The sequence below is a fragment of the Oreochromis aureus genome, linkage group 16 (assembly GCF_013358895.1).
Source record: "Oreochromis aureus strain Israel breed Guangdong linkage group 16, ZZ_aureus, whole genome shotgun sequence".
In the NCBI taxonomy this organism is placed as follows: Eukaryota; Metazoa; Chordata; class Actinopteri; order Cichliformes; family Cichlidae; genus Oreochromis; species Oreochromis aureus.
The window spans coordinates 26,913,790-26,941,349 of NC_052957.1; the positions used below are offsets into that span (position 1 = coordinate 26,913,790).

Consider the following 27,560-nt stretch of genomic DNA (forward strand, 5'->3'; position numbering starts at 1 on the left):
CGCATGCGCAAGATTGACAGTGCAGGGTACTTCACAACAGCCAGCTGATACGAACTAGCAAGTGACAGTGTTTAGCGTTTTCGGTTTTGTTTCATACGGTAAATCAGTCGTCGGACCTACATTTTCACCCCGTAGGTCATGTAGAGTAGAAGTCAGTTCATATAAGTATGGCAGTTGTATTTGAATGCTTTGGCAGGTCATCGTCGTTGTAGTTAGCAAGTTAGCTCGCTAGTTGAAGTTGGCAGGACTGAACATCAAGGCAGGCTAGCTAAGGTACAGCGAATTGTTACAAGCTGGCATCGAAATTCATCACCGTCAGCCATGGGAATACTATTTACAAAGCTATGGAGGCTTTTTAACCACCAAGGTAAGAATGGTGCTGTGGCATTTATCATGAAACTGTCGAAGGTGTAGGAGCTAAGGGGGCTCCGTGGTCAGAGAAGGCCCGCTGGTCTGTTCTCTCATAATTAGCCGTGTAAACAGTTTCTGTCCTTGACGGGACGTTTATTGTTTCATTATTGGTATTGTCGGTGAATTTAAAAGTTGCCACATGGTTTATCGTTTATATTTAACGTTATGGTCAGTATTTCACCTATGGACCGGCGAAGATGATAGTTTTTCTGCGAACATGGCGCTCCGTTTCTGAATTAACTTTGTGTTAGATTATTTATGCTCTCGGGTTCTAGAGCGCAGATAGGCAAAACCTAGTAGATTCCTGGCTAGTGATCTTGAATCAGTTAACAGGTCCTTGCGAAACCTCTGTAACATGAACCTCGAGGTACAGTGTGATGCGGAGTTCAGTCCGGGTTGACACCGGCATTGAGACTGGAGATGGCTACACCAACAGAGCACACTGAAGTCAGCTACATCAGCAAAATTCTCCAGCGAATGACTTTAGACTGAATCACACTGACTTTGTACTGCCAGTGTGATCACTTAATCTTATCAGGTTAGTGTCAGGAGTTTTCTGATAGGTGACAAATTAAAGGAAGAATCTGAACCCTTGACACCTAGAGTAAGGGGATCCAGCAGCTCTGTTGGGAACCGTTTGGTTGGTGAGTTGTGTGGGTTCGCTTGTCCACTTAGAGGGAAGGATCACAGCAAATACATATGAAGTCGTTCTGAGTGATCACACTTATCCTGCGATAAAACAGGTCTACCCAGATGGGTGTGGTCTCTTCTGTAGGGGCACAAAGGATCATTAAATGCTTTAATGTGTATGAAAATAATGTGAATCATAACATAAAAATAGGTCTTCGCAGACACCTAGCTTCACTCTAACTCAAGTTAACTTAACACATATGGAAGACTTTACACTGACGTGTTAGAGAATGTCGTCATGTACATAACAAAGTCATCCCTGTAAGGAGTAATGTTTTAAAGCTCTGCCTAACGGCCAGAAACACGTAGGAGCAATGTCAAGATGCATATAAGCTGTTTTGTGGCCAAACAATACTATAATAATACATCTGAGTGAGAGGACCAGACAAAAAGGTTTTACTGCCATTTGCTCAACTCTAAATTATGCTCTTATTTTCTTGTACCCATCCTGTCCCTGAAGCCTGAAAAGCTTTTATTGTCATCCCTGGATGTAGCCTCAGAGCTGCACTTCCAAATCTCAGAAGTCTTACCATTTACCCAGCTGACTGAGACAACCCAGTGGAAGAACAGAAGCACATTAACATATATGTTATGTGATTAGACATTACAAACTTGGATGTCTGGACAGTTTAGTGTTAGTTGGCATGAAAACAACCTTGTTCACAGTATTGGCTTACTAATGGCTTCCACGACTTAGCCTTTTGTTTTAGAAATTGTCTCAGGCCATCCTATATTCTGGGCAACAGGTGGGGTTAAATTTGTGCAGACAGTAGTAGTGGGAATTTTTTAAGTTCATCTAGATTTTAAATATACTAAAGGTTTTTTTAATTAAATATTTTCTTCTTCCAATCCCCTCTCCTTTTATGCTATAATATAGTAAATTAGCTACCTTTCAGTTATGAACAGGCTGGTGTTTTGCTGAATGTTAAGACATTTCTTAAGCCAGTTAATAAACACAGTTAATAAACACACATGTGGCAGTCCAATTTAAAACAATGGCAGTTGTCTTTTGGGTGAGGGGGTATATCCACTCAACCACTGTGCAGGCCACATTTAAAGAGAATAACAGTTTGCTTTGTAAGAATATGTGCAAGTAGCTTTGCTCACACCTGTGTGACCTTTTTATTCTACGCACAACAGTCCCCCACCCCTGCCTTTTTTCAGCTTTTGTGCAGTAGACAGTATAGTAAGGCCTATGAGTTCTGTTCTGGAAATAATTGTCTTCTCAGCTGTTTGATTTACTTTTTGTGTGTGGTAGAATGCATATATAAAGCTCATTTTTCACCTTGCACAGATCTGTTTGCAAAAGTTTTCGCTTCCTCAGTTTTGAGGTTTTAGTTTTAGTTTTGTTAGCTGAAGGCTTAGCTGTACATGATTACACACTGATTATGGACTTTCTATGATTTCCTTGAATTACAAGTTGTTTTGTCAAAGGTTAGTTTGGGGATCCATGCAAAAACTGAGTGTGGTAATAGATCTAGATACAATAATATACAAATATGATATAATAGGCATTCCTATTCTTCACTGTCTTCCAAAAAATATTTTAGAGCATATAAATTATTTTCACCTTCCCTAGTGTAAGCAAATGAACCCTTTCTATCTTCTGTTATTCAGCATAGCAGATTATAGATCATATGTGCTAAAAGGCATAGGAGTATTCAAAACTTAAGAGCCAATATGTCTCAACCGACAGGCTGATGCTGATATTTGTCTATGTGTCCAGTTTGAATGAAATGTTGTAACTTTTAAGTGGCTGTGGCTTTATCCCATGATAGCAGTTTATTCAGAGTAACACAGGTTGGGTTTTCCATGTACATTTACATAAACATAACTATAACACGCTGTTCGAACATACAACTTGTACAGATAATGCTGTAATCGGAAGAGCTGCAGTGTGCTTGGCTGTAGAGATCTGTAAAAGCCAAACTTAGATTGCTTTACTTTTCTAATCTTCAAAAAAACAAAAAACAAACAAACTATAAAGTTATAGTTTGATATATATTTTTTTAACTTTCAGTCCACAAACTCTGCAAAAAAACAAAACGCTGCAGTTTTTGCCTAATCCGTAAATGTCAGCAAGAGCTATTTCCCAGTAATCTTATATCAATAGGAGACTTAATGCATGCTTTGCGTATTTGTCGTGTGACGCAAGATTTTTCTATAAACAAAACACGAAGATAAGTCTGTTAAGCTCAGCTTAATACAAATAGAAGGTAGTGCATGCTTTTTCTGTCATGCACTAGTTTTTTCTAATGACATCAACCAGTCTTTGTTCCTCCTCAGTCCTCATCTCTCTCTCTCTCTCATAGAGGTGGCATCATAGTGGTGGGCTGTATGACCTGTAAGGCATTTTCACAGTATATGAAGTTGTTGTTGTTATTATCATCATTATTGTTATTGTTGTTATTACAACCTCGTTTTAAAGCCCAATTTTATTACAACCCCAAGTTACTTAATTTTGTAAAATGCAAATAAAAAATTATTTACAAATCTCATGACTTCATATTTTACTAATAATAGATCATGTAAAACATCAAATGTTCAAATGTTTCATGAAAAATATTAGCTTATTTTGATACCAGTGACACAACAGTTCTAAAAGTAACCATTACTAAAAAAGAAACAACTGGAGGATTTTATTAGGTAAGTAACTAGGTTAATTGGTGACAAGCCAGTAACACAACTGAGTATGAAAAGAGCATCTTAGTAGAGCAGTGAGTTTGTCAGAAGTAAAAATGGACAGAGGTTCATTATTCTGTAGAAAACTGCATTGACAAATTCTGGAACAACTTTCAAAATAATATTCCTCAATGTAAAAACGTGAAAGCTTTACCCAGTCTGTATCCAACGTTTTTCTGTTAAATGCTGTCATGCATTTGAAAGTCTCTGACCCAGTTTTCTTCCATCTAATTCATCTTCCATTTACCCTTGTTCTAGGGCCTCATTACTATTTAGTGCAGTTATGGCAGACAGTGCAGTTGATACTGGCCCAAGGACGTGCTGTAGTATGTTGTTGTTACAAATAAACATTTACATGGTTTTATAAAACTCTGCATCAGCAAATAGTTTTAGTTTACTACTTGTTGCAACCCTCACGTCAACACTCATAACATGGTTGAATGATGTTTCTCTTGTTCCTTCTTTACTTTTTATTTTTCATTTATTGGCCATTATAAATACTGGTACCAGTATATCAGCAAATACTACTGGTCAGGTTCTAGTTGAGCCATACACCTAGATAATAGAAATTGAAAAATTCCTGTTATTCAAGAAATTGTGACCAGTATACCAAATGTATTCTTATACCAACCAGCAATATTGGAACATAATGACGTTTTACATTTGAAAAGGACCTTTAGTTCTGTTGCTCTGTCTGGCTAGTATTTTACATGAGATTTTTTTAAAGGAAATGATAATCAGCACTTTGTTCCTTCACACTAGACCAAGGTTAAAACCTTACCTTTGGCCTATGGTTGTGTCTGCTATTGGACATCTTGCCTTCTGTTTGTATCAGCAGCAAGATAGAAATCGATCTAAGCTGTCACATCTTGTTTATCTTTTTCACCAATGCTTTTTTGTGCATTAGAGAGATGCGTCTATATGTTATATCCACAGCTGCTGATGGCTGCAGCCTGACTCTACAAGCTTGCTTTAAACCGCCCACTAAGTCATCTGTAGCTGTGAAGGTACACTGTTCACAGCATCACAATGTCCCACTGATCCTAGATGTGTGAAGCTACACAATTTGTACCAAAGGATGGTATGGATTAGTAAAAAGATCATTGTTTGATTCCCTCAATTCAGACATTTTTTTGAACCAACTACTTTGTTTACATAAGAGCCATACATCAGTTAGTCTTTAGCAATTAAACCCACATATTGATGTCACTGTTAGTCTGTGATTTCTTTGTCTTTTTGCCTTTCAGAGCACAAAGTTATTATTGTGGGCCTGGACAATGCTGGCAAGACCACAATTCTTTATCAGTTGTAAGTATCCAAATCTGGCTTGTACAGTAAACGTCTTTATGTTTCTTTCTTTTTTTCCTCAAGTCATATAATGTATTAAAAATGGATATGGCTATTCTGTAAATGTTGCTTGTGTCAACAGAACCTAAAGATTGTTTTTATGTTAATAGTTCAATGAATGAGGTGGTACACACATCCCCAACGATTGGGAGCAATGTGGAGGAGATAGTCGTCAACAACACTCATTTTTTGATGTGGGACATCGGAGGCCAGGAGTCTCTTAGGTCATCGTGGAATACATACTACACAAACACAGAGGTATGAGATTATGTTGGCTCACTCTGACTGAACGAAAGAAAACTCTGAAGACTTCCCCTTACATTGCTGTTACGTGTGACTGTTCCTGTGGTTTGGCAGAGGTTGTTATTTAATTACATGTCCATTATTTCTCCCTTTCTTCTATGACTAGTTTGTAATTGTGGTGGTCGACAGCACAGATAGAGAAAGGATCTCAGTAACCAAAGAAGAACTCTACAGAATGCTAGCACATGAAGTGAGTACCTTTTGAAAAGTGACAAAGATGCTTATAATTTTAATGTAAATTTATTAGATATATTCAAATTAATGTTGTTATTATTATTATTATTATTATTATATTGTTGTTATTATTATATTGTGGTATAAAATAATGGAAACCATGTGTCCCATGGAGCAGTCATTATTTATGAGGCTCTGTCACATGATGTCAGAATCTAGTAGAAATTAACTTGATCTCAAGGTGCTTAATTTTTAAATTTCAAATATTACTGAAACTATACTAGCAGTATTATTGTTTTCTGGTTCGTTGTATGTATACTGAATATGAAATGTCTTTCTGAGTTGATGCTATCAGTCATTTTTCAGTAAATGAGATTTTGTCTGTACTGTTAACTCATCACAGTGTTAAAAATACACTTAAAACAAAGCAAACAAATGTTTCCTTATTTTGACTTCTCTTTTGATGTTTCTTATCTGGTCTCCAGGACTTGAGAAAGGCAGGACTGTTGATCTTTGCGAATAAGCAGGATGTGAAAGGATGCATGTCTGTGGCTGAGATCTCCCAGAGCCTCCAGCTTACCTCCGTCAAAGACCACCAGTGGCACATCCAGGCCTGTTGTGCCCTCACAGGAGAGGGGTGAGGATATAAACTTGTTATATGAGAAAATTTAATTTACGTATGCATTAAATGATTATATAGTATTTGCTTTTATGCAGGGAAAATGTGATGAAGGGTTAGACTTACTAAGCAGGGCAAATTAACATGACGCTAAAATCTCCAAATTGCACCAGAGGGAGTGGAAAGTTGTGAGGGTGATCTACTAACATTGCTCTCATTTATTAACAAAGAAGCAGCCTGTTCATTTGAGAAATGACTCTCCTACCAAAAGCAGCACAAATTAGCCAGTCATAAAGAAAGCAGACCCAATGAGGAAGCAAATAATGTACCAGCCACAGTAGTACAAGCGCAGCTTTCATGCATGTGATTCTCTCCAGAAACAGCAATTCAGATCAATGAGAGTCAGCTAGAGTAGAATCAATGTTTCTCTTCAGTTAGAAATAGCTGGGGACTGTATGTGGATAAATCTGACAGCTCAGGAAGGCTAACAGCGTCTTTTTGATCTGTAGAAGAACACAGAACATTATTTACCTTCAAGCCTCGACCCATTTGTACGTTAACGAAGTTACTGTTTTGTGCATAAATGCACTCAGTGGTCCTTCTTTTTTGTATTTCCTTTTCCCTGCATGCTGTTTGACACGGCAGGTATTTATAAGTGGCAGCAATAAGTCCCATTAATTGCTGTATTCTGGCAAACGTATTAATATAGTGTGTCACAGATCTGATAATAGAAAGTTAAAGCCGAGCTGTAGCAGAACCGCGTATATCAGGGGTGGGCACCGAGGGCCGGTGTCCCTGCAGGTTTTACATGTGTCCTTGAACCAACACAGCTGATTTAAATGGCTAAATTAGCTCTCAACACATCCTGATGTTCTCCAGAGGCCTGGTAACGAACTAATGTGATTCAGGTGTGTTGACCCAAGGTGAGATCTAAAAAGGGACACCGCCCTCGGGCCTGGAATTGCCCACCCCTGGCGTATATGTACTACTGAAAAAACATGCAGAGGCTTTTGTGCACCCTAGAGCTTTCATTGTGTTAATTATGGAAAGATCTCTGTGTACAAATTTGATGAAAAACTACAAACCCATCAGCCAACTGTATAAAATAAATTAGCTACCTATAATAATACACAAAACATCTGTTTTATCGGGATACCAGTATTATTGCTGAAATAAGTGTGACTTGGCTGTAAAGATTCAGGATGGGGGCTTAATGATGACTTATAGGACAGAGCCAAAGCTTTGGCGCTGGTGCTCAGTTCTTTTCAATTCATGCCAATTATGCACTTGAATACTCCTAGCAACAGCTACCACAGAGCCGCATCAGGTGCAAAATAAGAGATGCTTATTAAAGGTGAAATTTAGCAGACTTTGCAGTGAATTTTGTGATTATTTTAAATATTCTTCATATTCTTGTACTAAATAACACCAGTAACAGGCCCAGAGTATTAGCAATTAGTTTCCCTTAAACTTTTGTTCTTGTACAGTATAAAATTTTTTTCTTAATGCTTTTCTCTTTGTTTTTCTCTCCCACTCTCTTCCACCAATGTCTTTCTTTCTTTTTTAACCTCTAGGTTGTGCCAGGGTCTTGAGTGGATGATGTCACGGCTGCGTGTGAGATGATGACTTTGAAAACGTTCATTAGGAGTGTGCCCCTTCTCTCTTATTTTTGCCTCCAGATATGAAAATGAGGATGGGGGTGAGGTCAGTTGATGGATGGCCCTCTCCTCTTCTTTGTGAAGCTGACATGGACAGACCGCTGCCAGAACTTTATATACTTCTGTAATAATTTATTTTACAAAAGGCATCTGAACTGAGAACAAAAAAAAAACATTACCTTTTCAGAAGGACGTTGAACAACAAAGAGACTCGAATTATTTAAAATGAAATTTCTGCACGGTTTTCCTTTGAGCAAAACACAGAGGTCAGCAACGTATCTGCCTTGGAACTCTACATGGACTGCGTGTGAGTCCAGCCCATGGTGGCCTTGCAGTATTACCGAACTGGCTGTGGTGGTTTTTAATTGCCTCTCTGTGTGAACAGTCCAGTATTCTCTTCAAACTTGGTGCCTGCAGCAGAATGTTCAAGCGATTATGGTTGATGGCGACTGAAACATGCAGAAGGGAGGGTAGAATCACAGTGTGCCCTCTTCCTTTCAGTCCTTGTTAATAATCACTGAAATAAAGTGTTTTTATCTGTTTCAGGTGAATTGCATTGTGTCATGAATGAGTATTTCTTTCTGGCGACTTTTCTTTTGAATCTGCTTTTTCCAGAGACATCTGTGAACCATATTGAATGCTGTGAATGTGACTGGACGTTTTCTTTTTTAGTCCTTTAGGGGGCAGAATGTATCACATGAGCTTGTGGTCCCCGATGCTTTTCAGGGACGATGACGAGCACCTACAGAAGTACAGTGGAGAGACAGCCAAAGTGTAGGAAGGCAGAGGGATTCAGAAAGAGAAGAAGGGACCAGCTATAAAATGTAGGCAGCACACAGTGCTTGATTAAGAGGGAAAGACACAGTTCTGTAAGGACTGCATAGCAGGGTTGTCACAACTGAAACAGAAAAATCTTTTTGGCTGGGAAATTTAAACCTTTTAATAAATGTTTGGATATGTGTAGCACATTAGTCATTCCACGAATTTGCAGATACTGCTATATAAAGTCCTGAAGGTGTCACCAGAAGTAATAAGTCCACTATTTTCTAATTCACCCAGCTCTGCAGTTCTAAATTGTTTTTATTCTACTCTGTTCTTCAAAAGAGGCTAAAAAGTCTCTCTTGGAGCAAAACCAAAGAGCAGTCAGATGCTTTTCTGTATGGTAAGTCTTGACCAATTTAATTGCAGTGAAGTCCAACATGACCTGCACAATGGAAAGTATTTGCAAATGTAGTAAAATCTAAAAATAAACACAGACACTTCATATTCACTAGACACGAGCTGTACCTAGGAGTTAAAGTGGGATCTGGCAGGTTGTGGGAACCCTTAGATCAGGTGAAGGAGTACAGCATGTGAAAAAGAATAACTTATAACAATAATTTATATTCTTTGTTCCCGTAGATTTGTTTTCTCTGTGAGCATGCTGTGATCTGCTGACCCGTGCTCTGTTGACTCTGAATTTTACTTTTACTCTTTATAGATTTAGACAGCACAATTTATCAACATGTAAGAAGATATCAAATCTACTGTCATGGCAGATTTTACATTTATTTAGCCCAGTGGTTTTCTAGCTTTTTCAGGGATGCCCCACTTCAGAAGCTGGTATATATATATTTGGATATATAAATTCCTCTCCTGTCCTCTCATTGACTTACTGACTTCTTTCTCTGACTCTCAGATGTTTTTACCCCTCAGCTCATGGGGTATTATTGTCACTCTGCCAGGGGGGCAGGCAGCCTGGACACCCAAGTTTGTAAATGCAAGAACTTGAGAATGAGGCGACATAGGATTTTGAAATTCATACCATAGGTCCAGCTACTAAAAATCCCTGTGAGTTTGAATCTCAATGACCTCGACCTCAAGGTCAGAGGTCAGCTTTTTTGATTTTTTGATTTTTGATAGGATTTTCAAATTTACACCATAGGCACATCTATTAGGAAGTTGAAGGGTAGCACTGGTGGCTGTCACTATTTTTTTTCCTCCCTGGGAGATGGGACTTTAAGCACAGTTGCTCTCTTTATGCTCACTATATGTTGAAGTTCCACAACCCCAACTTTATCTTCACCTGCACTTTGAATGAATGACAAGGATTGTATTGTGTTGACAGTGTCAACAAGACAGTGGGATAATGTTTGTTTGTAATTTATTGACTACATTTTCCATGCATGCCTTCAACTGGAAACAACACCAGGCTGCAGCACACTGAAATTTAACTTGCCTATTTGATTATGCATTAAGCGGAAAAGCTGGAATGTCATTCCGGATCGTTCTGTCCTGCTTTAACCTCTGGATATATATAATAAAATTAGGAAAATTTAGAGACATGGACTTGTGTGCTTTGCATACTCTTTCACATTTCTCATACCTGTGCTGATTTGTTTATTTAATGATGCAAATGTTTCAACAGATGTGTCATTGTTATTAAAGCTCACACAGTAGTGACTTTGGTCTAATAGCGTCTCATATTGTCAGACTGTACATGTTTCATTAAAAGCTGATTTTATTGTAGTGGGCATGTCAACTCAGAATAAAGCCCTTTCACCAAAATACCAATAAATAGACTAGACAGCACTAAACATTTCATAAATACACAGTGCAGAATAGCAGACCAGTGTGTCCTCAGTTTATTTTGAATATGTGCCAGCCACTGCAATTCCCGCAGAACTGTGTTTGAAAGCTGGTACACTTTATTAGGTACACTTTACAGGTACTGGGTTGGATCACCTTAGGGCTTCATAACTGTCTTAATTCTTTGTGCCATCGATTCAACAAGGTGCTGAAAATATTCCGTAGAGGTTTTGTCAAGATTAACATCACAGCATCACACAGCTGCTGCAGATTTGTCAGCTGCGCATCCATGATGCAAATCTGCAGTTCCACCACATCCAAAGGAGCGCCAATGGACGGAGACCTGGTGACTGTGGAGGTCATTTGAGTACAGTGAGCATACTGCCATGTTCAAGAAACCAGTTTGAGTTTTGTTAAAAGGCACATTATCCTGCTGGAAACATCGAGATGGACATGGTCAGCAGCAACACTCAGGTAGGAGGCCAAAAGTGTGTCAGCTTGAACTATTTAAGGCAAGATGGAGACATGTTTTCATGTTGTTTAAACCAAATTCTAATCTAATACACAAGAAATTGAGGCTTGCCAGACTAAGAAATATTTTTCCATTCTTCTTTTGTCCTGCTTTGGTGAGCCTGTGCGAACTGTAGCCTCCCCTTCCTGTTCTTAGCTCACAGGAGCTCCACCCAATGTAGTCTTCTGCTGTTTTAGTCCAGCTGCTTGAAGGTACTGTGTGTTCAGAGATGCTGTTATGCATAATTTGATTATAAAGACTAGTAATTGAGGTACTACCACCTTTTTATCAGCTTGAAGCAGACTGAGCATTACTCTCTAACGTCTGGCATTAGAGAGACATTTTTTCACAGAAAACTGCAGCTCATTAGATATTTTCTCTTTTTTTGGAACCATTCTCTATGAACCCTAAATGATTGTGTGGGAAAATCCCAGTAGATCACAGTTTCTGAAATACACAGACCAGCCTATCTGGCACCTTTCTTCCTGATTCTGATGCTCTCTTTGCATTTCAGCAGGTCATTTCTACCATGTCTATATGTCTCAGTACTTGTTACTACCATGTGAACGGCTAATTAGATATTTATGTTAATGAGCAGTTGAACAGGTGGTTGGTGAGTGTGTTCATAACAATGACGCTAATATAGACTGTTCAATCATCAAAAAACAAAAAAATATATTTATTTATTAAATCAGTCCAGCTCTTGCTTACAAGAACCAATCAGCTTATTGCACGTGTCTCATAGAAATAGAAAAAAGAAGGGTAAATATATCATCATTTATAAATTTTGATAGGTTATTATTTATGATTTTACCTGCATCTTTTTTTCTGGCAAAGTCCCTCTATGACTGACCATCTAGTTTAATTTTAAGCTTCTTACCTCACTGGGCTTCATACTTGTCCTAGGTGCTGGTGGTTTATCATTGACCCTTGGCAGTGTTTGTGTTGTAGCTGTCTGTCTTGCAGCTGTTGTGTTCTGGTTTCACTGGTCATCAGTCGTTTTTTTCCAATGACTGTGCATCACATAGCCACCTCCTTGGGTGTCTTTGGCACTGGGACGGCAGAATCATAATTATCTTCGATGCACCATAAAATCTGAACTTTAAATTGTACACATGCTTCCAAAAGAAACTGCAACTATTAAAACAGTTGTTTGTTGTTAGATTTAGAAAATCAATAAGAAGTTATATTTAATAATCCATCTGGGTTTTGTGATGCCACTGACTATATTTTGTTTTTCATTCTTCTTAGGAGCAATATATTCCACTCTATGGGGACAAGCAAGAAATATCCAAAATAAAATAAATAAAATCAGTACTTGGAACTGAAATGTAAGGTCTAGAATATCTTTATCTGTCCTCTTCAGATACTGTATATACCATGGGTAGATACCTCTTGGGGTAACTGGAAAACTGAGCTCACTCTTTTAAACATAAGTTGTTTTCGTTTTAGTTGCAGTGATGTTGCCAATGAGGACCAAGCAGCAAGCATCCAGTTCATAAGAGAATGGAGGGTCACCACCACTTTCAAGAGAGGCACACTGAGCGAGAGAGGAGATATTCAGCTGCTGCTGTCCATTTCGGTCCTCGGGTAGCACCCTGCTCCTGGCGCAGTGAGTGAGAGTAATGATATAAAATACCAGAGAGATAGAGGCACATCATCTGAACAGAAAATGCAGGGTACTTCTTGGTCTTCTATACATTTACAGCGACGTGCTGTGTTAATTATAGCTTCCACTGGACCTCAGCTGTATGGTTGAGGTCCAGAAATAGTTCTTGATTTATTTATAATAGCAAAATGCTTTTTTTTTTTGCATGTGGATCACATGAAACCTGAGTGTTCTGCTTTACCGGCCTGGAAATTCACTGTTTAAAAAAAAGTATCAGCTGCTTCACCTTTGAGGTGCTAAACTATATTACTCTGTTTTATAGAATGAAAAAGGATGACATCTAGAGCTGCCCCTGTGATGGCAGAAATATTGATTTCTTCTCTTGGTGTTTTTAACTTAATAGAAAGCAGTGGGCAGCTGGTGAATTGGCCATTACAGCTTACAGTTTAAACATTAATTCAAACTTCCAAACAAGGTTTAAAATGTATTTTCAGCAATAGGAATTGCAATATTTTGCACTTTTATGGTTGTTCATGTTTTGAAAATGTCTTCATTTGATGTGCACAAAAAACATGTGACAGTGAGGAATACAATGAATTTAACAATCCTAAAACTGTTTTCCTGGCAGTAAAACAGGAAAGATGTATTTTAAAAGGATTGCAATGTAAAAAAAAAATAATTTAAAAAATATATTATTTAGATGTTCCCAGCCCTAATTGCAGTACAATTATCTAAGACTTTCTTAGACATTTTAATTTCTAAGAGGCTTATTTTTTATTCAAGGATCATTGGTGGTGTAGTAGCAACACCTTTGAGTAGCTATTCATTTTTAATTTGTATTTTTTGGAGGCATATGCTCATTTCTTGGTTTGTATCCTCAGCTTGATGTTGACCTGATTCTTAACAGGATGTAGTCAGCTCAGGATCAGCTGATGGATGACCTCAACAGATCTGACACTGAGAGCCATGCTCGGCTTTAAGCTAGCCTTCTCCTCGCCGGCTCACGCCTTGGTCATACATACTTCCATTTCTTTTACAGAAAATTGCTGCTTGTTAACATTACACCTGTCACAAGTCCCTTCGCACTGGGTAGCACTGTCACAGTCTGGCTTTACTTTTGTGTTCCTGAGACCCCACTGCCAATGCCCACTGCCTTCCTCATAACTGTACCGCTGATGCATTACCCTCAACAGGTGCTCTTTTCTGAAAGGATCACATAGGTATATTTAGATTTTGAAACTCGAGAGCAGTGCTCTGTGATTGGCTGTGTCAGCCACATGATAACCTGGGTAGAAACCGCAGCTGTGTGCTGTCGCCCAGCGTTTCTCTGGAGGGAAGCTGGGGAGGCTTTGGTGGCTTGGGAGACCAATAAACTTTAACTGGTAAGCAAAGGAAAGGATACAAAAAACAACAAATATCCATGTTGTCTGCACCCTGCATGGCTTTCCATCTGCTTGGAGATCCATTATTTCCATCCTCGGCTGCCATCTGGATCCAAGAATACCCTGCTGAGGAATAAGGAGTGTGAACAATCTTTTACACATTGAGGAGTAACCAAACAATCCAGAACTACAAGACTCTTCAAGTCACTTCAGACAAGGCCGTCCTTTGGATGTATCTAAAATTTCAGCAGGAGTCTGAATTTTTTTGTTTTCTTTCCAAAGTCTCAGAAGCTTTCCGGCTTTTTCATCCTTCTACCTCTATGATTCTGGCGATTTCTTTAGTTCTTTTGCAGAGAAAATATAGATATATTAATACAAAGAGAGAGCATCCATGTACTAAAAAAGGTAGTTAGTATGCAATCCTATATTTAACCTGCAGCCTCAGAAGGTATTGCATCTCCATTTGCTAAACAGAGTCAGCCAATCAGGCTGTGGCATTAGCTTACATGTCAAATAGCTGGAGCGCTGTTGGACAGCTGTCGCCAACCTTCAACCAGGAGGCACAGTTCTTTGAACTGTGTTGTGGCACATAAGGGAGGAGGGGTGGCAGTCACATATTCAAAATCAGATGCCTATTAAAATTAGTCAGTGTCTCACCTATTACAGCAAACTCTGCAGAACTCCCTGTTTAATTATTCATTGAATCATTTGTAAGGTGTTTTACACGTTGTGTTATTGTTTTGTTTAGGAATTGGGCAAATCACAGAGTTGGACTGTCAGTTTGAGGCCCTGTTGGATGGAAAGTGAGGCTTCCTTACTGTCAGAGATTACTGCGAGACACCTTTGCTGGTATGGCCAGTATGCTGCTGTTATAGTTTATATATATGTTTACATAAATATAACATATACAAAAAGAAGAGGGTTGAAATATCCCTGGTGTAGCCGTCCTTTGATATCTTCTCTAAGTCCCATTATATCCCATTTAAAATTTTTGATTTTATTTTGAAAGAACACGTAGAAGATTGTCTGTTTAACTCCACTGTGTATTTTTTATGTGTATATATATTACTCCCTCAGAGTAACACATACCTGAAAATGTGATCTGTGTTTTGTGTAGAATCTCTCAAACCGTCTCAAAATGACGGAAATTGTAGAGGAATATGAAGAATATGAAGAATATGAGGAGGAGGAGGAGGAGGAGGAGGTTGTGGAAAGGGTAAGTGGATCCCTTCTTAATCACATATGTGAAAATATCCTAAAGTACTGTTGTTGCATTTTTTATATTTTGGCTTTTGATCTGGATAATAGAACTTCAGCTGTGATATCATTTAATAAATTTAAGTGTTGGATCTGCAAGTCCAGTGGAAGGCCCTATGAATAGTTTGGTTAGTGACGATACCCCTTACAGTCAGCAGTTCATGGAGGGAGACATACATGACTGCTGGTATATCCTGTTTCAGATGGACTCCTTCTGATGGGTTTTAAGTCCTGGATTGCCCTTAACAGTCAGTTATGAAGAAAAAGTTCTATAAATTGTATAATGTCACATTTTATTTGTGTCCTTTTGGAAGTGCAAGTACCTTTACTTGAGCTTTTGACATATGCCAGACAGCCACACATGTAAAGCAGATGTAATCATACAACTCTGACATGTAAAGTGACTTTTTTCCATAGATCCCAGCATTTGATTTCACTACACTGCTTGAGGAGGAACATATCTTGCAATGATCTATTGGCACCAAAATCCCCATAGTGTCCCTCCTGTGTATGATAGACATGCAAAGATTGGATTACATGCAGTTTGGGGGTGTGCCAGTTTCTGGAAGTTACTATTTTCCCATGTGAAATATTTCTCCAGATAGAGTGCTCACATCCCCCATGAGTTCATCACAGTTTTGCTGCTTTTAGAGTCCTTTTTGCATATGAATTATTGTCTTGTTCAGTGTCTCTGTGACAGTGTCTGATGGAAGAGTGAAAGCAGAAGGCTAACATTTAATCCCATATTTCCTGGTGAACTAGGATTAAAGTTAGCCTCGTATTTGTTCAAACTTAATATTGCTGATATCTTATAGGGGAGTCTGAATGACTGCTCTTGGTTGTCAGAATATCCAACCCAAGCAAACATTAAAAAAAACCCATTTAACTCCCATATAACATATCAACTGTTTCAAACAGATTTACTACCTTTTGTGAAAAGATGTAAATCGTTTGGGAGGTAGGAAAGATAATTACGCACAAAATCAATACACTCTGATTTCACTAGAACTTTCATCTGTACTGCGGAGAAAAGATGCATTGTTTTCAATAAGATGTAAGACGGCTTCGTATTTAATTTACAGAATGGGGAGAAACATAGTGCTGTCCAGGTCAGACATAAAACATGTGCTTAGTTTAATACATAATACATAAACATTGAAAACCTCCTTAGTTAAGTTATTTCTTTTCAAATTTCTTACTTGTTTCTATATCATAATAATTATAAACGCTGAGAAGTTAAAAAAAAAAAATGACTTCAATTCTCAGGTCATTAAGGAGCAAAGTGTACAGTTGTCTATCTGGCATTCAGGCAAATTTAGAAATGGACTTCTGGAGCACATTGGCAGAGAGTGGAGGAAGGAGGAAGGGAGGGGAGAAAATTAGATGGGCCACTGTGCTGTAAATCAGCCCCTGATAGGCTGGAACAGGTTAATATCACAGTGCTAGAAATTTGCTTATGGGAGGTGGATGCATGGAAGAATGTGGCCTGCAGACAAGGAGTGTTTTTGCATTGAACTGTAGGGATGCTTAGTTATAGTGGTTCATCTACACCTATGGTTCTCTCCTGTCTGAGAGATTCATATACTGAAGCCGCTTACAAATGTTGATAAAAACGATTGAGATGTTCTTTCTCAGCTCTGGCTTTTCTTTCATTTAACCTAGATTTTAAGGTCTCTTGTCTCTTAATGTTCAACCTTATGTAAACGCTCTTCATCCTAAGAAGAAGGAAGGCATGAAGTTAGAAATTAGAAGTGCTATTCCTGGATCGGGATGTATGTGAGAGACTATCAGTGACTGAGTCGTCACTAGAAATTACATTTAAAAATTTACATTTGCATATTTACAAAAAGTTAAAAGAAAACCTTCTAAATTCTAAATTAACTGAGGTGAGTGGGATTTTTCTTTTATTTAGTTCATTTATATGTTAGCCTCAGAAACTAAATACAGCACCCCCGCATTGTATTAAGTTGAAGGTAGAACGCTCTTTGGTGAGATATTTCAAAATCTGAGCTAACAGAATAAAAACATCCTGTATAGATAGATTTTGTTAGAGCTAAATTGTTGAGTTTTTTTCTTGTTTTGTTGTTTGGCTGAATCAGTCCTTTAAACCCATAAGACCTATGTGTGAACAGCCATGGAGATCACAAAGCTGTCCAAACAGCTTGTGTACTGTTGTGTCCTGTAGCAACTGATAACAAAAGCATTGGTGTATGAAATAACAAATAAGAATAGAACAGTTGTCATGTGAGTATGCAGTGTTTTTAGACTTGGTCAGACGATCAAAGATTCAGGCTGTTCGGACTCACATAGAATATTAATGCTCCTTTATCCTCTGTTTAAAACCAGCTTGATTAGACAGCAGCCATACTATTTTCACCTTTGGAAATTTTGCCCCTCCTTTAGGTGACTCTATTTGAGGGGACCGGTGATAAGTAGGTTACAAGTTACACCAAAAATCCCTGATGACAACCCTCTCTGTTTCTACTTATTAGCCTGCCTGGGGGCATTTGCTAGAACAGCTGCTAACACGATACAGTGTAGAGTGATTTCTTTCTCGCAGTGCTGAAAGTGGCAGTGGCAGTAATTGATGAATGCCAGAGCTGTGGAAAAATCACCCTCAATCCAAACAAATATTTTGCTGTTTCTCCCATAATCTGTCCTGGAAATTTTGAAAACCCAGAGTGTGTCCTATATTTGTAATATGTTGAGCAGATTTCAACGACGACTGTCACTGAGCACAAGACTCAGTTCTTACAGGTAAAACACCTCCTCCCAGGCACAACGGTTCAAGCAGGGCAGGAGACCCTTGTCTCCCATGGCTTATGGTGCATGCTGTCTTGTTTGGCCTTGGCAGGTTTTTAGAGCTAAATAATAAGTTAAATATGTTAAGATTCAGCATTTTTACTAAGACAATACATGGCTTTTGTAATTTGGTTTCCTGCAGCTTTGCTGGCCAACAAATATAATATTGTAGTGTAACCTTTGTGTATATGTGCTGCTCAACGTTGTGTTGCATGCAAGTCATTTAAAATGTAAGTGTAATTGCTTGCCTTGGGTTTGTCTTTCATTCATTTACATTTCAGCAGGCGTAACCTTAGTATACAAAATCTCCATTGTCCTTCCAAATAGAATAAATCATTGATGATTAAATCATTTCACTAACTCGAGGTAAGTAATTAGAGCAGTGGGAATCCTGCTTCATATTGAAAAAGTCAGATCATTGTCCAGTCGACACATTTGAATTAAAGTGTAATAAAATCTCTAAAAGTCTGCTTTTTGAAAGTATCACCAGTCCTTTTGCTTTCCCTGTCGTTTTCCTTCCTGGCAATTACACTTAGCATAATCAATAAAACGAGATTTGGGTTGTTAATTGTATTCTTCTGTCCTCTCCCAGTCTGGCTTGCCCACCAGGAAAGTAAGGAAGAAGGTCAAGGTGGATACTTCCAAGTTCATGACTCCATACCTGGCTCATAGCCAGAAGATGCTGGAGCAGTTCAGCCATGTAAGAAACAAGTTTGAGTTTCAGAGTTTTTATTTGCATGTATATACCCATTTATTTGACTTTTTACTTGTTTTTACTTGTTGGTTGTTTTCCTGCTTTGTATGACATTAATTGCTTACTTAAATTTTATGGCCGTTGTCCCTGACAGAATAAGTATCGCCACGCTTATGAAATGTCCAAAGGGACACCTCCTGCCATCGTTACTGACACGCCTGAATTGATTCGTATCAGGAAGGCCCAGGAGCAGCTTAGCGAGGTACTCTTTAAGATATGATGAATACAAAAGACACTTATTGGTTATTGAAAGGCACGTTTAAGCAGATTCAGAACAAATTTTCTATGATCTATATTTGACTATAAAACATAAAAATAAGCCTCTGGTCTCAAATATGATTTGATCTTGCTTTAGTGAGGAATAATTTGAGATAACACGCATTATCTTCAGGTTAAATACCGTATGGAGGGAAACAAAGCTCGGACAACCAGCTTGTACGACGGTGAAGCAAGAGAGATCGCCCACGTCAAGCATGTATCTGAGCTGATCAGCAAGGTAAGTTACCCAAATCTCTCAACATACAAAGAGAATGAATAAATATGACGTTAATGCTGGTTGTATAACACAAATGCTGTTGTTTTCCTCCATTCTAGGTTCTGTACAGACAGAAGTGGGATGAGACCAAGGACAGGTACCTGCTGCCTCCTGATGCTCCTGAGCTGGTTCAGGCTGTGAAGAATGCTGCTAATTACAGCAAAGTAGGTCCAGTGTAGCATTAAAGGGCTGACTTTTAAGTCCAACATTTAAAAAAAGTCCAAAAGTGACATTATTGCATTGCATAATTTAACAATTCTATAATATCTGTTAAAATGTTTTATATTCACGTAGTAAGTGATAACGTTACACCTTGTTCAGAAACTTTATACCGAGGCCTGGGATGAAGATAAGACCATGTACTACCCTTACAGTGACAGTCCTGAGCTCCGTAGGGTGGCCAAGGCTCAGGAGGTCCTTAGTGATGTAAGTAAAATTTATTATCTATATCTGTCATATTATTCAGATTTTCAATGTGTGTTTGTGGTTATTATATCTGCAAAAAACAACAACAACAACAAAAAACCCACTGTATTGAGCCAGCCTCTGCTTTAATGTGTCCTCTGTTTTGATATGTCTTATAATATAATATATATTATATTATAAGTTGTTAATTATTCAAATCTATACATTTTAACTATCTCTGCATCATTAAATTGCTTTTTGAAAGAACAAAAACATTTTATACAGACAAATAAAATTACGCAAATTATAACAACATAACATACAACAATTACACCACCTAGAGTTTTCTATTTTAGACAGTTACTAGTGTTATTTCTTGTAGTGTTACAAGACAATTGACAATTACCACACGGTTAATTACAAAAATGTATGGTGTGTGTAAAGCTGTTGAAATGTTCCTCTCAGTGTCTACTTGTTTGTGCTGACTCGGATCTGTCATATATCCCTGTTTAACTTACATTTAGGACAATTTACAGTTAGAGCCCAACTGATATGAGATATACAGAAGAGGATTAGGGTCACTGGAAAAAAAAAAAAGTGGGCACGTCTTTTTTTTTTCTTTTTAAGAATTGTGAGAAAAAAGTCAGACCTTTTTCTGACTTTGAATTCTGACTTTAATCTTAGAATTCTGACTTTTTTCTCACAATTCTGGAAAAGAAAAAAAGGACATTTTTTTTTTTTTTTCCTCCTGTGGCCCTAATCTACAGAAGAGGATTAGGGCCACCGAAAAAAAAAAAAAAAGTGGGCACAAGTCTTTACAATTAGAGCCCAACTGATATGAGATATATGGAAGACGATTAGGGTCACTGGAAAAAAAAAAGTGGGAAAAAAGTCAGAATTCTGACTTTAATCTCAGAATTCTAAAAAAGGTCAGAATTCTGAGTTAAAAGTCAGAATTCTGAGATTAAAGTCAGAATTTTGAGAAAAAAGTCATTTAATCTCAGAATTTTGACGTTTCTCAGAATTCTGAGATTAAAGTCAGAATTTTCGTACTAAAAAGTCATTTAATCTCAGAATCAACCTGACTTTTTCTATCAGAATTCTTGGAAAAAAATCAGTCAGTATTTTTTTTTTTCTCAAATTTTGACTTTAGTCTCAGAATTCTGAGTTTATATTAAATCTCAAATCAAATGAGATTTTATTGTTAGTCTCAGAATTCTGGTACAGTTTTTCCACTTTTTTTTCGGTGGCCCTAATCCTCTGCCAAAATACAATAGAATCGTAAATCAAGCCTGATACTTTTTGACCTTATCCTCTATCAGTGACGATGATACTTGGTGATCACCAAGAATCAGCCAGTAGTTTTTTTCTTTCAGACACAGGAAACAAATTTCTCCAGCATTCGTTGTGTGTCGTTATTCATGAGTTGTTATTAAGATAATATGTGACTGCAGTTTAAAGATAATAATATTTTAGTGCCATGAAAAGTCACGTAAAAAAAACCTTACGCTCTGCTCGGATCAGCTGGTTGGTGTGATTGTGCTGTTCCAAACACGTTGCTAACAAGGAAGTTGCAGAGCGCCCTCTGGTGACAAACTATAAAACACTCAAAACTCATAATATCGTTGGAGGGTGTTTCTACCATCTCTTAACGTTTTACTGTGCACTGTTCATCAACTGTGCATGAAAGTCAGGTAATGGTGTTGACGAATTGAGCGTCTTAGTAAATTTTAACTCCTGTTGTGATTGACAGGTTCACTATAAGAAGGGTCACCATGAGCGCAAGGCCAAGTATACCTCCCTGCCTGATCCTCCTGAATTGGAGCTGGCCAAGAGAGTGTCCCAACAGCGCAGTGATGTAAGTAACAATTTTAAACCAAACAAAAACCACTGTTACTGAGGTAGATATACTGATGAATTTTTCTTTTCATTAAGTTATAAATATACATAGATCCGACATTTAAATCCACAAAATCATACTGAAAGCAATGTTCAGTGCAAGGTTAATAAGAGTAGAGGTGTATGCACTGCAGACAGTGAGGAGTGATTGGGGCACTTTAGACCAAATTCCAAAATACGATAAATACAATATGAGGCCAATTCACAATTATTTAATCCATTGTCAAACCTTATCTGTATAGTGTTTCTGTTATTGCCAGACTCATCAACTTTTCTAGGCTTAACAGTGTTCATCCCCTAACTGAACATGGGAGTAATAAATATCTTTGCTTATTTTAGAGTCACAAAACTGGGCCTTGCACAGTGTAAGCACTGAAGCAGGACCCCCAGACACCAACCAACCCTGAGCAAGGGATCAGTCCACCTGCTCTCTGATATTAGTAGCAACACTAAGCTGGGTGGGAGAGGCTAACAATGACAGGAATTCCAATCATTCCTAATGTGTTTATATAAACATATGAGAGTTATTCATTTATCCTTTAATAAAAAAACCCCCCTTCTTATGTTAATTGCTATCTTTTCCTCACAGCTTAAGTACAAGGAAGATTACAATAAAAATGTAAAGGGTCAGTGGTGTGAGACTCCTTACTTCGACGTGGCTACTGCCAGGGTGGCAATGGAGAACCTCAGCGACGTAAGAATTCACTATTTAAAGGAAAGAATTTTCAGATTTCTGCTTTTCTTTGTCATTTTTCTCTACATAACTGTTGTGTGTTTTTTTTCAGAGAAGATACACGCAACATTATGAGGATACAAAAGACCAAATTTATTTCATGCAAACAGAAACGCCCACTTATGAGGCAAACAAGAAGGCTCGTATTGCCGCTAGTGAGGTAAGCGCGAAAACACGCGCAAACACAAAGGTAACACAGTATTTTTATAGGCCCTATCTCATGTGGAAGACACGACAGAGAGTTGACCCATGTCTCAGAGCAGTGTGTGAGTCAACAGACTGAGTCCACTCTGACGCAGGGATACACTGTATTGTGCCCACACTGCATGACTGAGAGATCCACATTTGGTTTACTGTCACCACACACATTCGGTCTGTAGCTTTACTAGCACACAGTAATAATATGCAAGTTTGTGTGACAAAGCTTTTCAGTTGCTCTGCACCTCATAGCCACCCACACGTTCACACATAGGGGAAACATGCATCGTTTTTAAGAAATGCGAAAGACACACTTCTTAGCCGGCCAACCGACTGCGCCATCATTTTGAACCATGTGAACACACCTCATTATCACACTTTGTTTTACTCACAATGATCTGTTTCTGTCTTTAGGTCCAATACAAGAAGGAGTATGAGAAGAAAAAAGCAGAGTCTGACTACAACACGCTCCCCGCCACAGATAATCCTCTATTGAGGCAGCTCAGATATGCTGGCACTATCCTCAGTGATGTAGGTGTCTAAAAAGACCTGTGCAGAAAGTTTATTTTTCTTCTGTGACAAAAGACAGACATTTTGCATTTTCAGGAAAACTAAATTATAAAATCTTAGAAACTGAATTAGGGTTAATTCAGTATGTTGCTTTTATAAATTCTTTTACGGTGGCTGTTGTTAAATTATTGCTTAAATTACCCGGCCACTTGCCCTGTGATTGTTGGGATAGAGTCCAGCCCCTCCCCACTCCCCAAGTGGAAGTGGAATACATAGTGTCTTCTATACACATTATCATATTAATAACTTATTAAATCACTCCAGAGTTACTTGCTGTGTTCTCTTAACAAGTATTTGATTAATTCATGTCACCAGTCTTGTTTTCTTGTTGTTTGCAATTACTCTCCTGTAGTTTTTCCTGTACCACATATGTATGTAGCTGCTCATGTATTTTTTATCGTTGTTTGACTTTGTTTTGTTTTTGCCTTTTCCTTTCCAGAAAGTATATAAGGCTAACTATGAGAAATCCAGGGGTTTCAGCATCAACTACTGTGACACGCCCAAGTTTCAGATGGACTCAGTACTTAAGTCGTTCTCTGATGTAAGAGAGCTCGTTGAGTTAAAATTTCTTTAAATATGAACCACTTATGTTTCTCTTTTAACACACGTTTTGATTTTCTTTTAGGCACATTATAAAGATAAGTATGAAAATGAGGTGAAGGGCCACTACATTGGAAGCTATGAGGACCTTTATATGCTTCACTGCCAGAAAGTCGAGGAAATGAAAAATGAGGTTTGTGCATTAAAAAATTTGAGCATGTCTTAATATATTCCTCATCAAGCCTTTCCTAATAACACAACATTTGCTTTTTGTATTTCACAGCAACTATATAAAGCTGATTATGAAGACATTAAAACTAGATGCTTCTTTCCTCAAACAATTACGCCTGAATACGAAGCTGTGAAGAAGCTTCAGCAATGTAGCGATGTGAGTAGTCGCTGATTATAAAACTGTTCATTGCAATAAAATGGATCCAGGTTCTTTTTGGATTTCTTATATGTATATGGACAATTATTATTTTTGTTTTGATCCTTTGGTTTTCAGAAAGTTTACCGGCAACATCCAGACACAGTGAAATTTACACAAGTGGTGGATTCACCAGTTCAAGTTCAAGCCGCCATCAACGCCAAACAGCTAAGTGACGTATGTACCTTTTTCGGACCACTTCCTCTTGGTGCTAATGTAGGAAAGTTTAGAATTTAAACTGGTACAGTAAAGCTCACAAACACCCACTGAACATTCCTGCTACCTGCATATATTAGTACTGTGAATGTGACTATTATGTTTTCTTGGTGTCCATTTATGGCCTGGAATTCTTGCAATCATCAGCTTGTGTCAATCCAGTTCTCCTAGATATGCAGATCACCTTTAAATTTGCTCAATCATCCATGAAGCCCAGCTGTCTTTCTATGGGCGCCATGGAAACTGGAGAGCCATTTCTCTGTAGTATAAATAGAAACAAGCATTCAGTTGGCCCAGAATAAACCCTGTGATCAGACAGGGGTTGGGGAGGTAGAGAAAGGAACAGTCACCATCTCTGAGCCCTGACAGCACACTACTGCCCCCCAGTGACAGAAAGTCAAATAACAGCTTATCAGACATTATACCCTGAGCAGTACTGACACAATAATATTACCATTTTGCTCTTCTGCAGTTAAACTACAAGGCACAGTACGAGGAAATAAAAATGAAGAACAGTCTACCCCCAGACTACCCCTTCTTCATCCAGTCCAGAGTTAACGCTTTTAACCTCAGTGATGTAAGTAACTGCGATATTTGCATATCTCTAAAATTTAACTCGTATCAGCTTTGATTTCTCATAGATTTCAATTTCCTGAATGGCACACTTTCTTCTTGCAGAACTGCTATAAGTATGATTGGGAGAAAACCAAAGCGAAAAAGTTTGAGATCAAAGGGGATACCATCTCAATCCTTGCTGCCCGTGCTCACACAAATGCCATCAGTGATGTAAGTATCCTACAGTGGCAGCCTTTGTATTTATATTTCTTTGCTTCAACAGATAAATTACCTGCAGTACCTGTTATGTATTCTAATCCATGATGAATTCTGTTCATTACTAGGTTAAATATAAAAAGGAGTATGAGAAGAACAAGGGAAAGATGGTTGGAGCCCTCAGTATTAACGACGATCCGAAGATGCTGCACTCTGTCCATGTGGCCAAAATCCAGAGTGATGTAAGTTATTAGCTGATGTCATATTTTGATAAATATTCATTTATGGGGGTTAAAAAGAAGGGCAGTTGAGTAATCTCTTTTTAATGTCTTCACAGCGTGAATACAAAAAAGACTATGAAAAAGTAAAGACCAAGTATCATACACCGCTGGATATGTTGTCAGTCACCTTGGCTAAGAAATCCCAGGCGATTACCAGCATGGCCGGTTACAGGAGCATCAGCACCAACTATTTCCTTCCACCCGACAGCGTCCTGCTGGATCTGGCCAAGAAAGCCAACGTTATCCAGAGCGATGTAAGTCCAAACAGACTTTAGAGACTCCAACTCACAGTTTAGCTAAAGTTTTGCTTTTTTCATCATAATATAAAACCATGTGCTGATGTGCTATTGTGGGCTTAAATATTCATCAACATTTGTTTTGGTTTTGTGTGTTTCTCTGCACCAAAGAATGAGTATAAGGCTGACTACAACAGCTACACCAAAGGTACTCCATGGGTCCCATATGGCTCATTGGAAGTGGAAAAGGCTAAGAAAGCTGCAGAGATCCTCAATGAGGTATGTGTGCCATGGGGCTTTATGCACAGACATTCCCCTTCTTTCCATCTGCTCTCATGGTAATAACAAAATGCATATTTCAGAGCTGATAGGTCATTAAAATAATAATATTTATTTACTCTTTTCCTTCAGAAAAAATACAGAACCCACCCAGACAAGATCCCCTTCACATCTATCGACGACCACCCCATCATGATGCAGGCCAAAGTCAACCAGCTTCAGAGGAGCGATGTGAGTCCAGTGTCACTGTTCATACTGGAGAAAGAATTCCTTCTGCATTTTTCCAAGATCCCTTTTAGGAAGATTGTTGTTTGCTCTTACTTTCTTTTAATTTCTGCCCTGTCACATTTATTCTTTTGTAGCTGTTCTACAAGCGAGGTCTAGAGGAGATCCATCAGAAGTACTCTCTGCCCCCGGATGTCCCAGAGTTCCTTCAGGCCAAGTGCAATGCCTACAACATCAGCAAGGTGATGAATGCACATAAAGAAAGAAAAATGAACAAAATATTTTTTCAACTCACTTTTAAAACTGATATAACCGTATGGCACCACAGTATGTGTGTGCATCTGTTCATGTTTGTGTAAAGCTATAATGGATACATACCTAAAACATTGTTCATGTGTTTTTTGTGATTTCAGAATTACTACAAGCTTGCCTGGCAGGAGCTGATTGCTAAGGGTTATGACCTGAAGCCTGATGCCATCCCTATTGTTGCTGCCAAAGCTGCCAGACATGCTGCCAGTGATGTAAGATTTCTGAAAGACTGCATTTTATCAAGCTATCTACCAAATTTGCTGCACTTTTTAAATAATTGTTACATATAAAAAACTAGAGAAGCTCTATGTGCTTTAACTCCTAGGTCCAGTACAAAAAGGCTTATGAGAAGGCGAGAGGCCACCATGTTGGCTTCCGCAGTCTCCAGGATGATCCTCTGCTGGTTCACTACATGCAAGTGGCAAAGATACAGAGTGACAAGAACTACAAGAAGGACTACCACAAGGCCAAGCTGAAGTATCACACGCCAGTGGACATGCTCAGTGTAGCTCACGCTAAACACGCTTCAGCGGTGCAGACCTACGTTGGCTACAAGCAGCACCACCATAAATACTTTCTTCTCCCCGATGCTATGGGTCTGCAACTTGCTCGCACCATGAACTACAATTCCAGCGATGTATGTTATTAACAATGCTTGTGACTTAATGGCAATATAAACCTTATGGACTCTCTAAAAATGGTATTTGGTCTGACAATAGTTTCTTGTTTTTTCTGGGGTTTTTTTCTATTTCTCAGCACAACTACAAGATGGATTATGAGACCTCGGTCAAGGGTATTGGCTGGGTTCCAATTGGTTCTCTGGAGGTTGAAAAAGCCAAAACGGCAGCAGCAGCTCTGAATGAGAAAAAGTACAGGCAGCACCCTGACACCATCAAGTTCACCAGTGTTACTGACTCCATGAACATGGAGCTGGCTAAGACCAATGCGAAGATCATGAATGTGGTGAGAAGGACAAAACAAAATAATGACTTATGCTACATATGTAAACTTTAGTCCTTTTCAGAGAAGAAATAAATTCTTGCCTTCACTGTAATTACACAGAAAGAGTACAAAGCCAGCGGAGAGAAGTTCATGCACACTTACCATCTCCCTCCTGATGCCCCCCAATTTCTGCAAGCCAGATACAATGCTGCCAACATCAGCCAGGT

At 38.5% G+C, this 27,560-nt stretch overlaps 2 protein-coding genes and 1 long non-coding RNA gene across 3 annotated transcripts in view; all 3 read left to right on the forward strand.

Moving 5' to 3' along the window:
• The first annotated feature begins 4 nt into the window (after window positions 1–4).
• arl5a (ADP-ribosylation factor-like 5A) lies at window positions 5–8,440 on the forward strand. Its single transcript, XM_031732906.2, has 6 exons — window positions 5–367; window positions 5,031–5,091; window positions 5,241–5,388; window positions 5,540–5,623; window positions 6,093–6,244; window positions 7,801–8,440. The coding sequence occupies exons 1-6, from the start codon at window positions 322–324 to the stop codon at window positions 7,847–7,849; spliced, it is 540 nt and encodes a 179-aa protein (XP_031588766.1). The 5' UTR covers window positions 5–321; the 3' UTR covers window positions 7,850–8,440.
• A 5,459-nt stretch (window positions 8,441–13,899) lies between these two features.
• LOC120433590 lies at window positions 13,900–15,170 on the forward strand. Its single transcript, XR_005608643.1, has 3 exons — window positions 13,900–13,954; window positions 14,703–14,803; window positions 15,072–15,170. It is a non-coding gene; the product is annotated as an uncharacterized LOC120433590 (long non-coding RNA).
• A 2,785-nt stretch (window positions 15,171–17,955) lies between these two features.
• Window positions 17,956–27,560, forward strand: part of neb (nebulin) — a 53,274-nt gene continuing 43,669 nt past the window's right edge. Inside the window, exons 1-25 of the mRNA XM_039600560.1 lie at window positions 17,956–17,968; window positions 18,606–18,713; window positions 18,862–18,969; window positions 19,159–19,263; window positions 19,362–19,466; window positions 19,624–19,728; window positions 21,461–21,565; window positions 22,196–22,300; window positions 22,392–22,499; window positions 22,952–23,068; window positions 23,547–23,648; window positions 23,733–23,840; window positions 23,931–24,035; window positions 24,153–24,251; window positions 24,763–24,867; window positions 24,969–25,076; window positions 25,190–25,303; window positions 25,399–25,596; window positions 25,750–25,857; window positions 25,990–26,088; window positions 26,220–26,324; window positions 26,496–26,603; window positions 26,717–27,028; window positions 27,148–27,354; window positions 27,454–27,558. Of these exons, the coding sequence (XP_039456494.1) occupies window positions 18,663–18,713; window positions 18,862–18,969; window positions 19,159–19,263; window positions 19,362–19,466; window positions 19,624–19,728; window positions 21,461–21,565; window positions 22,196–22,300; window positions 22,392–22,499; window positions 22,952–23,068; window positions 23,547–23,648; window positions 23,733–23,840; window positions 23,931–24,035; window positions 24,153–24,251; window positions 24,763–24,867; window positions 24,969–25,076; window positions 25,190–25,303; window positions 25,399–25,596; window positions 25,750–25,857; window positions 25,990–26,088; window positions 26,220–26,324; window positions 26,496–26,603; window positions 26,717–27,028; window positions 27,148–27,354; window positions 27,454–27,558 (2,892 nt within the window). The 5' untranslated portion in view covers window positions 17,956–17,968; window positions 18,606–18,662. The remainder of the gene's footprint in view (window positions 17,969–18,605; window positions 18,714–18,861; window positions 18,970–19,158; window positions 19,264–19,361; window positions 19,467–19,623; window positions 19,729–21,460; window positions 21,566–22,195; window positions 22,301–22,391; window positions 22,500–22,951; window positions 23,069–23,546; window positions 23,649–23,732; window positions 23,841–23,930; window positions 24,036–24,152; window positions 24,252–24,762; window positions 24,868–24,968; window positions 25,077–25,189; window positions 25,304–25,398; window positions 25,597–25,749; window positions 25,858–25,989; window positions 26,089–26,219; window positions 26,325–26,495; window positions 26,604–26,716; window positions 27,029–27,147; window positions 27,355–27,453; window positions 27,559–27,560) is intronic.

What these genes read in the sequence shown, in the direction of transcription:
- arl5a (XM_031732906.2), top strand. Translation starts at nt 322, where the DNA reads ATGGGAATACTATTTACAAAGCTATGGAGGCTTTTTAACCACCAAG. An exon ending in GAGGCTTTTTAACCACCAAG is followed by an intron (nt 368 to 5,030) that starts GTAAGAATGGTG and finishes TTTGCCTTTCAG; the next exon opens with AGCACAAAGTTATTATTGTG. An exon ending in ACCACAATTCTTTATCAGTT is followed by an intron (nt 5,092 to 5,240) that starts GTAAGTATCCAA and finishes TTATGTTAATAG; the next exon opens with TTCAATGAATGAGGTGGTAC.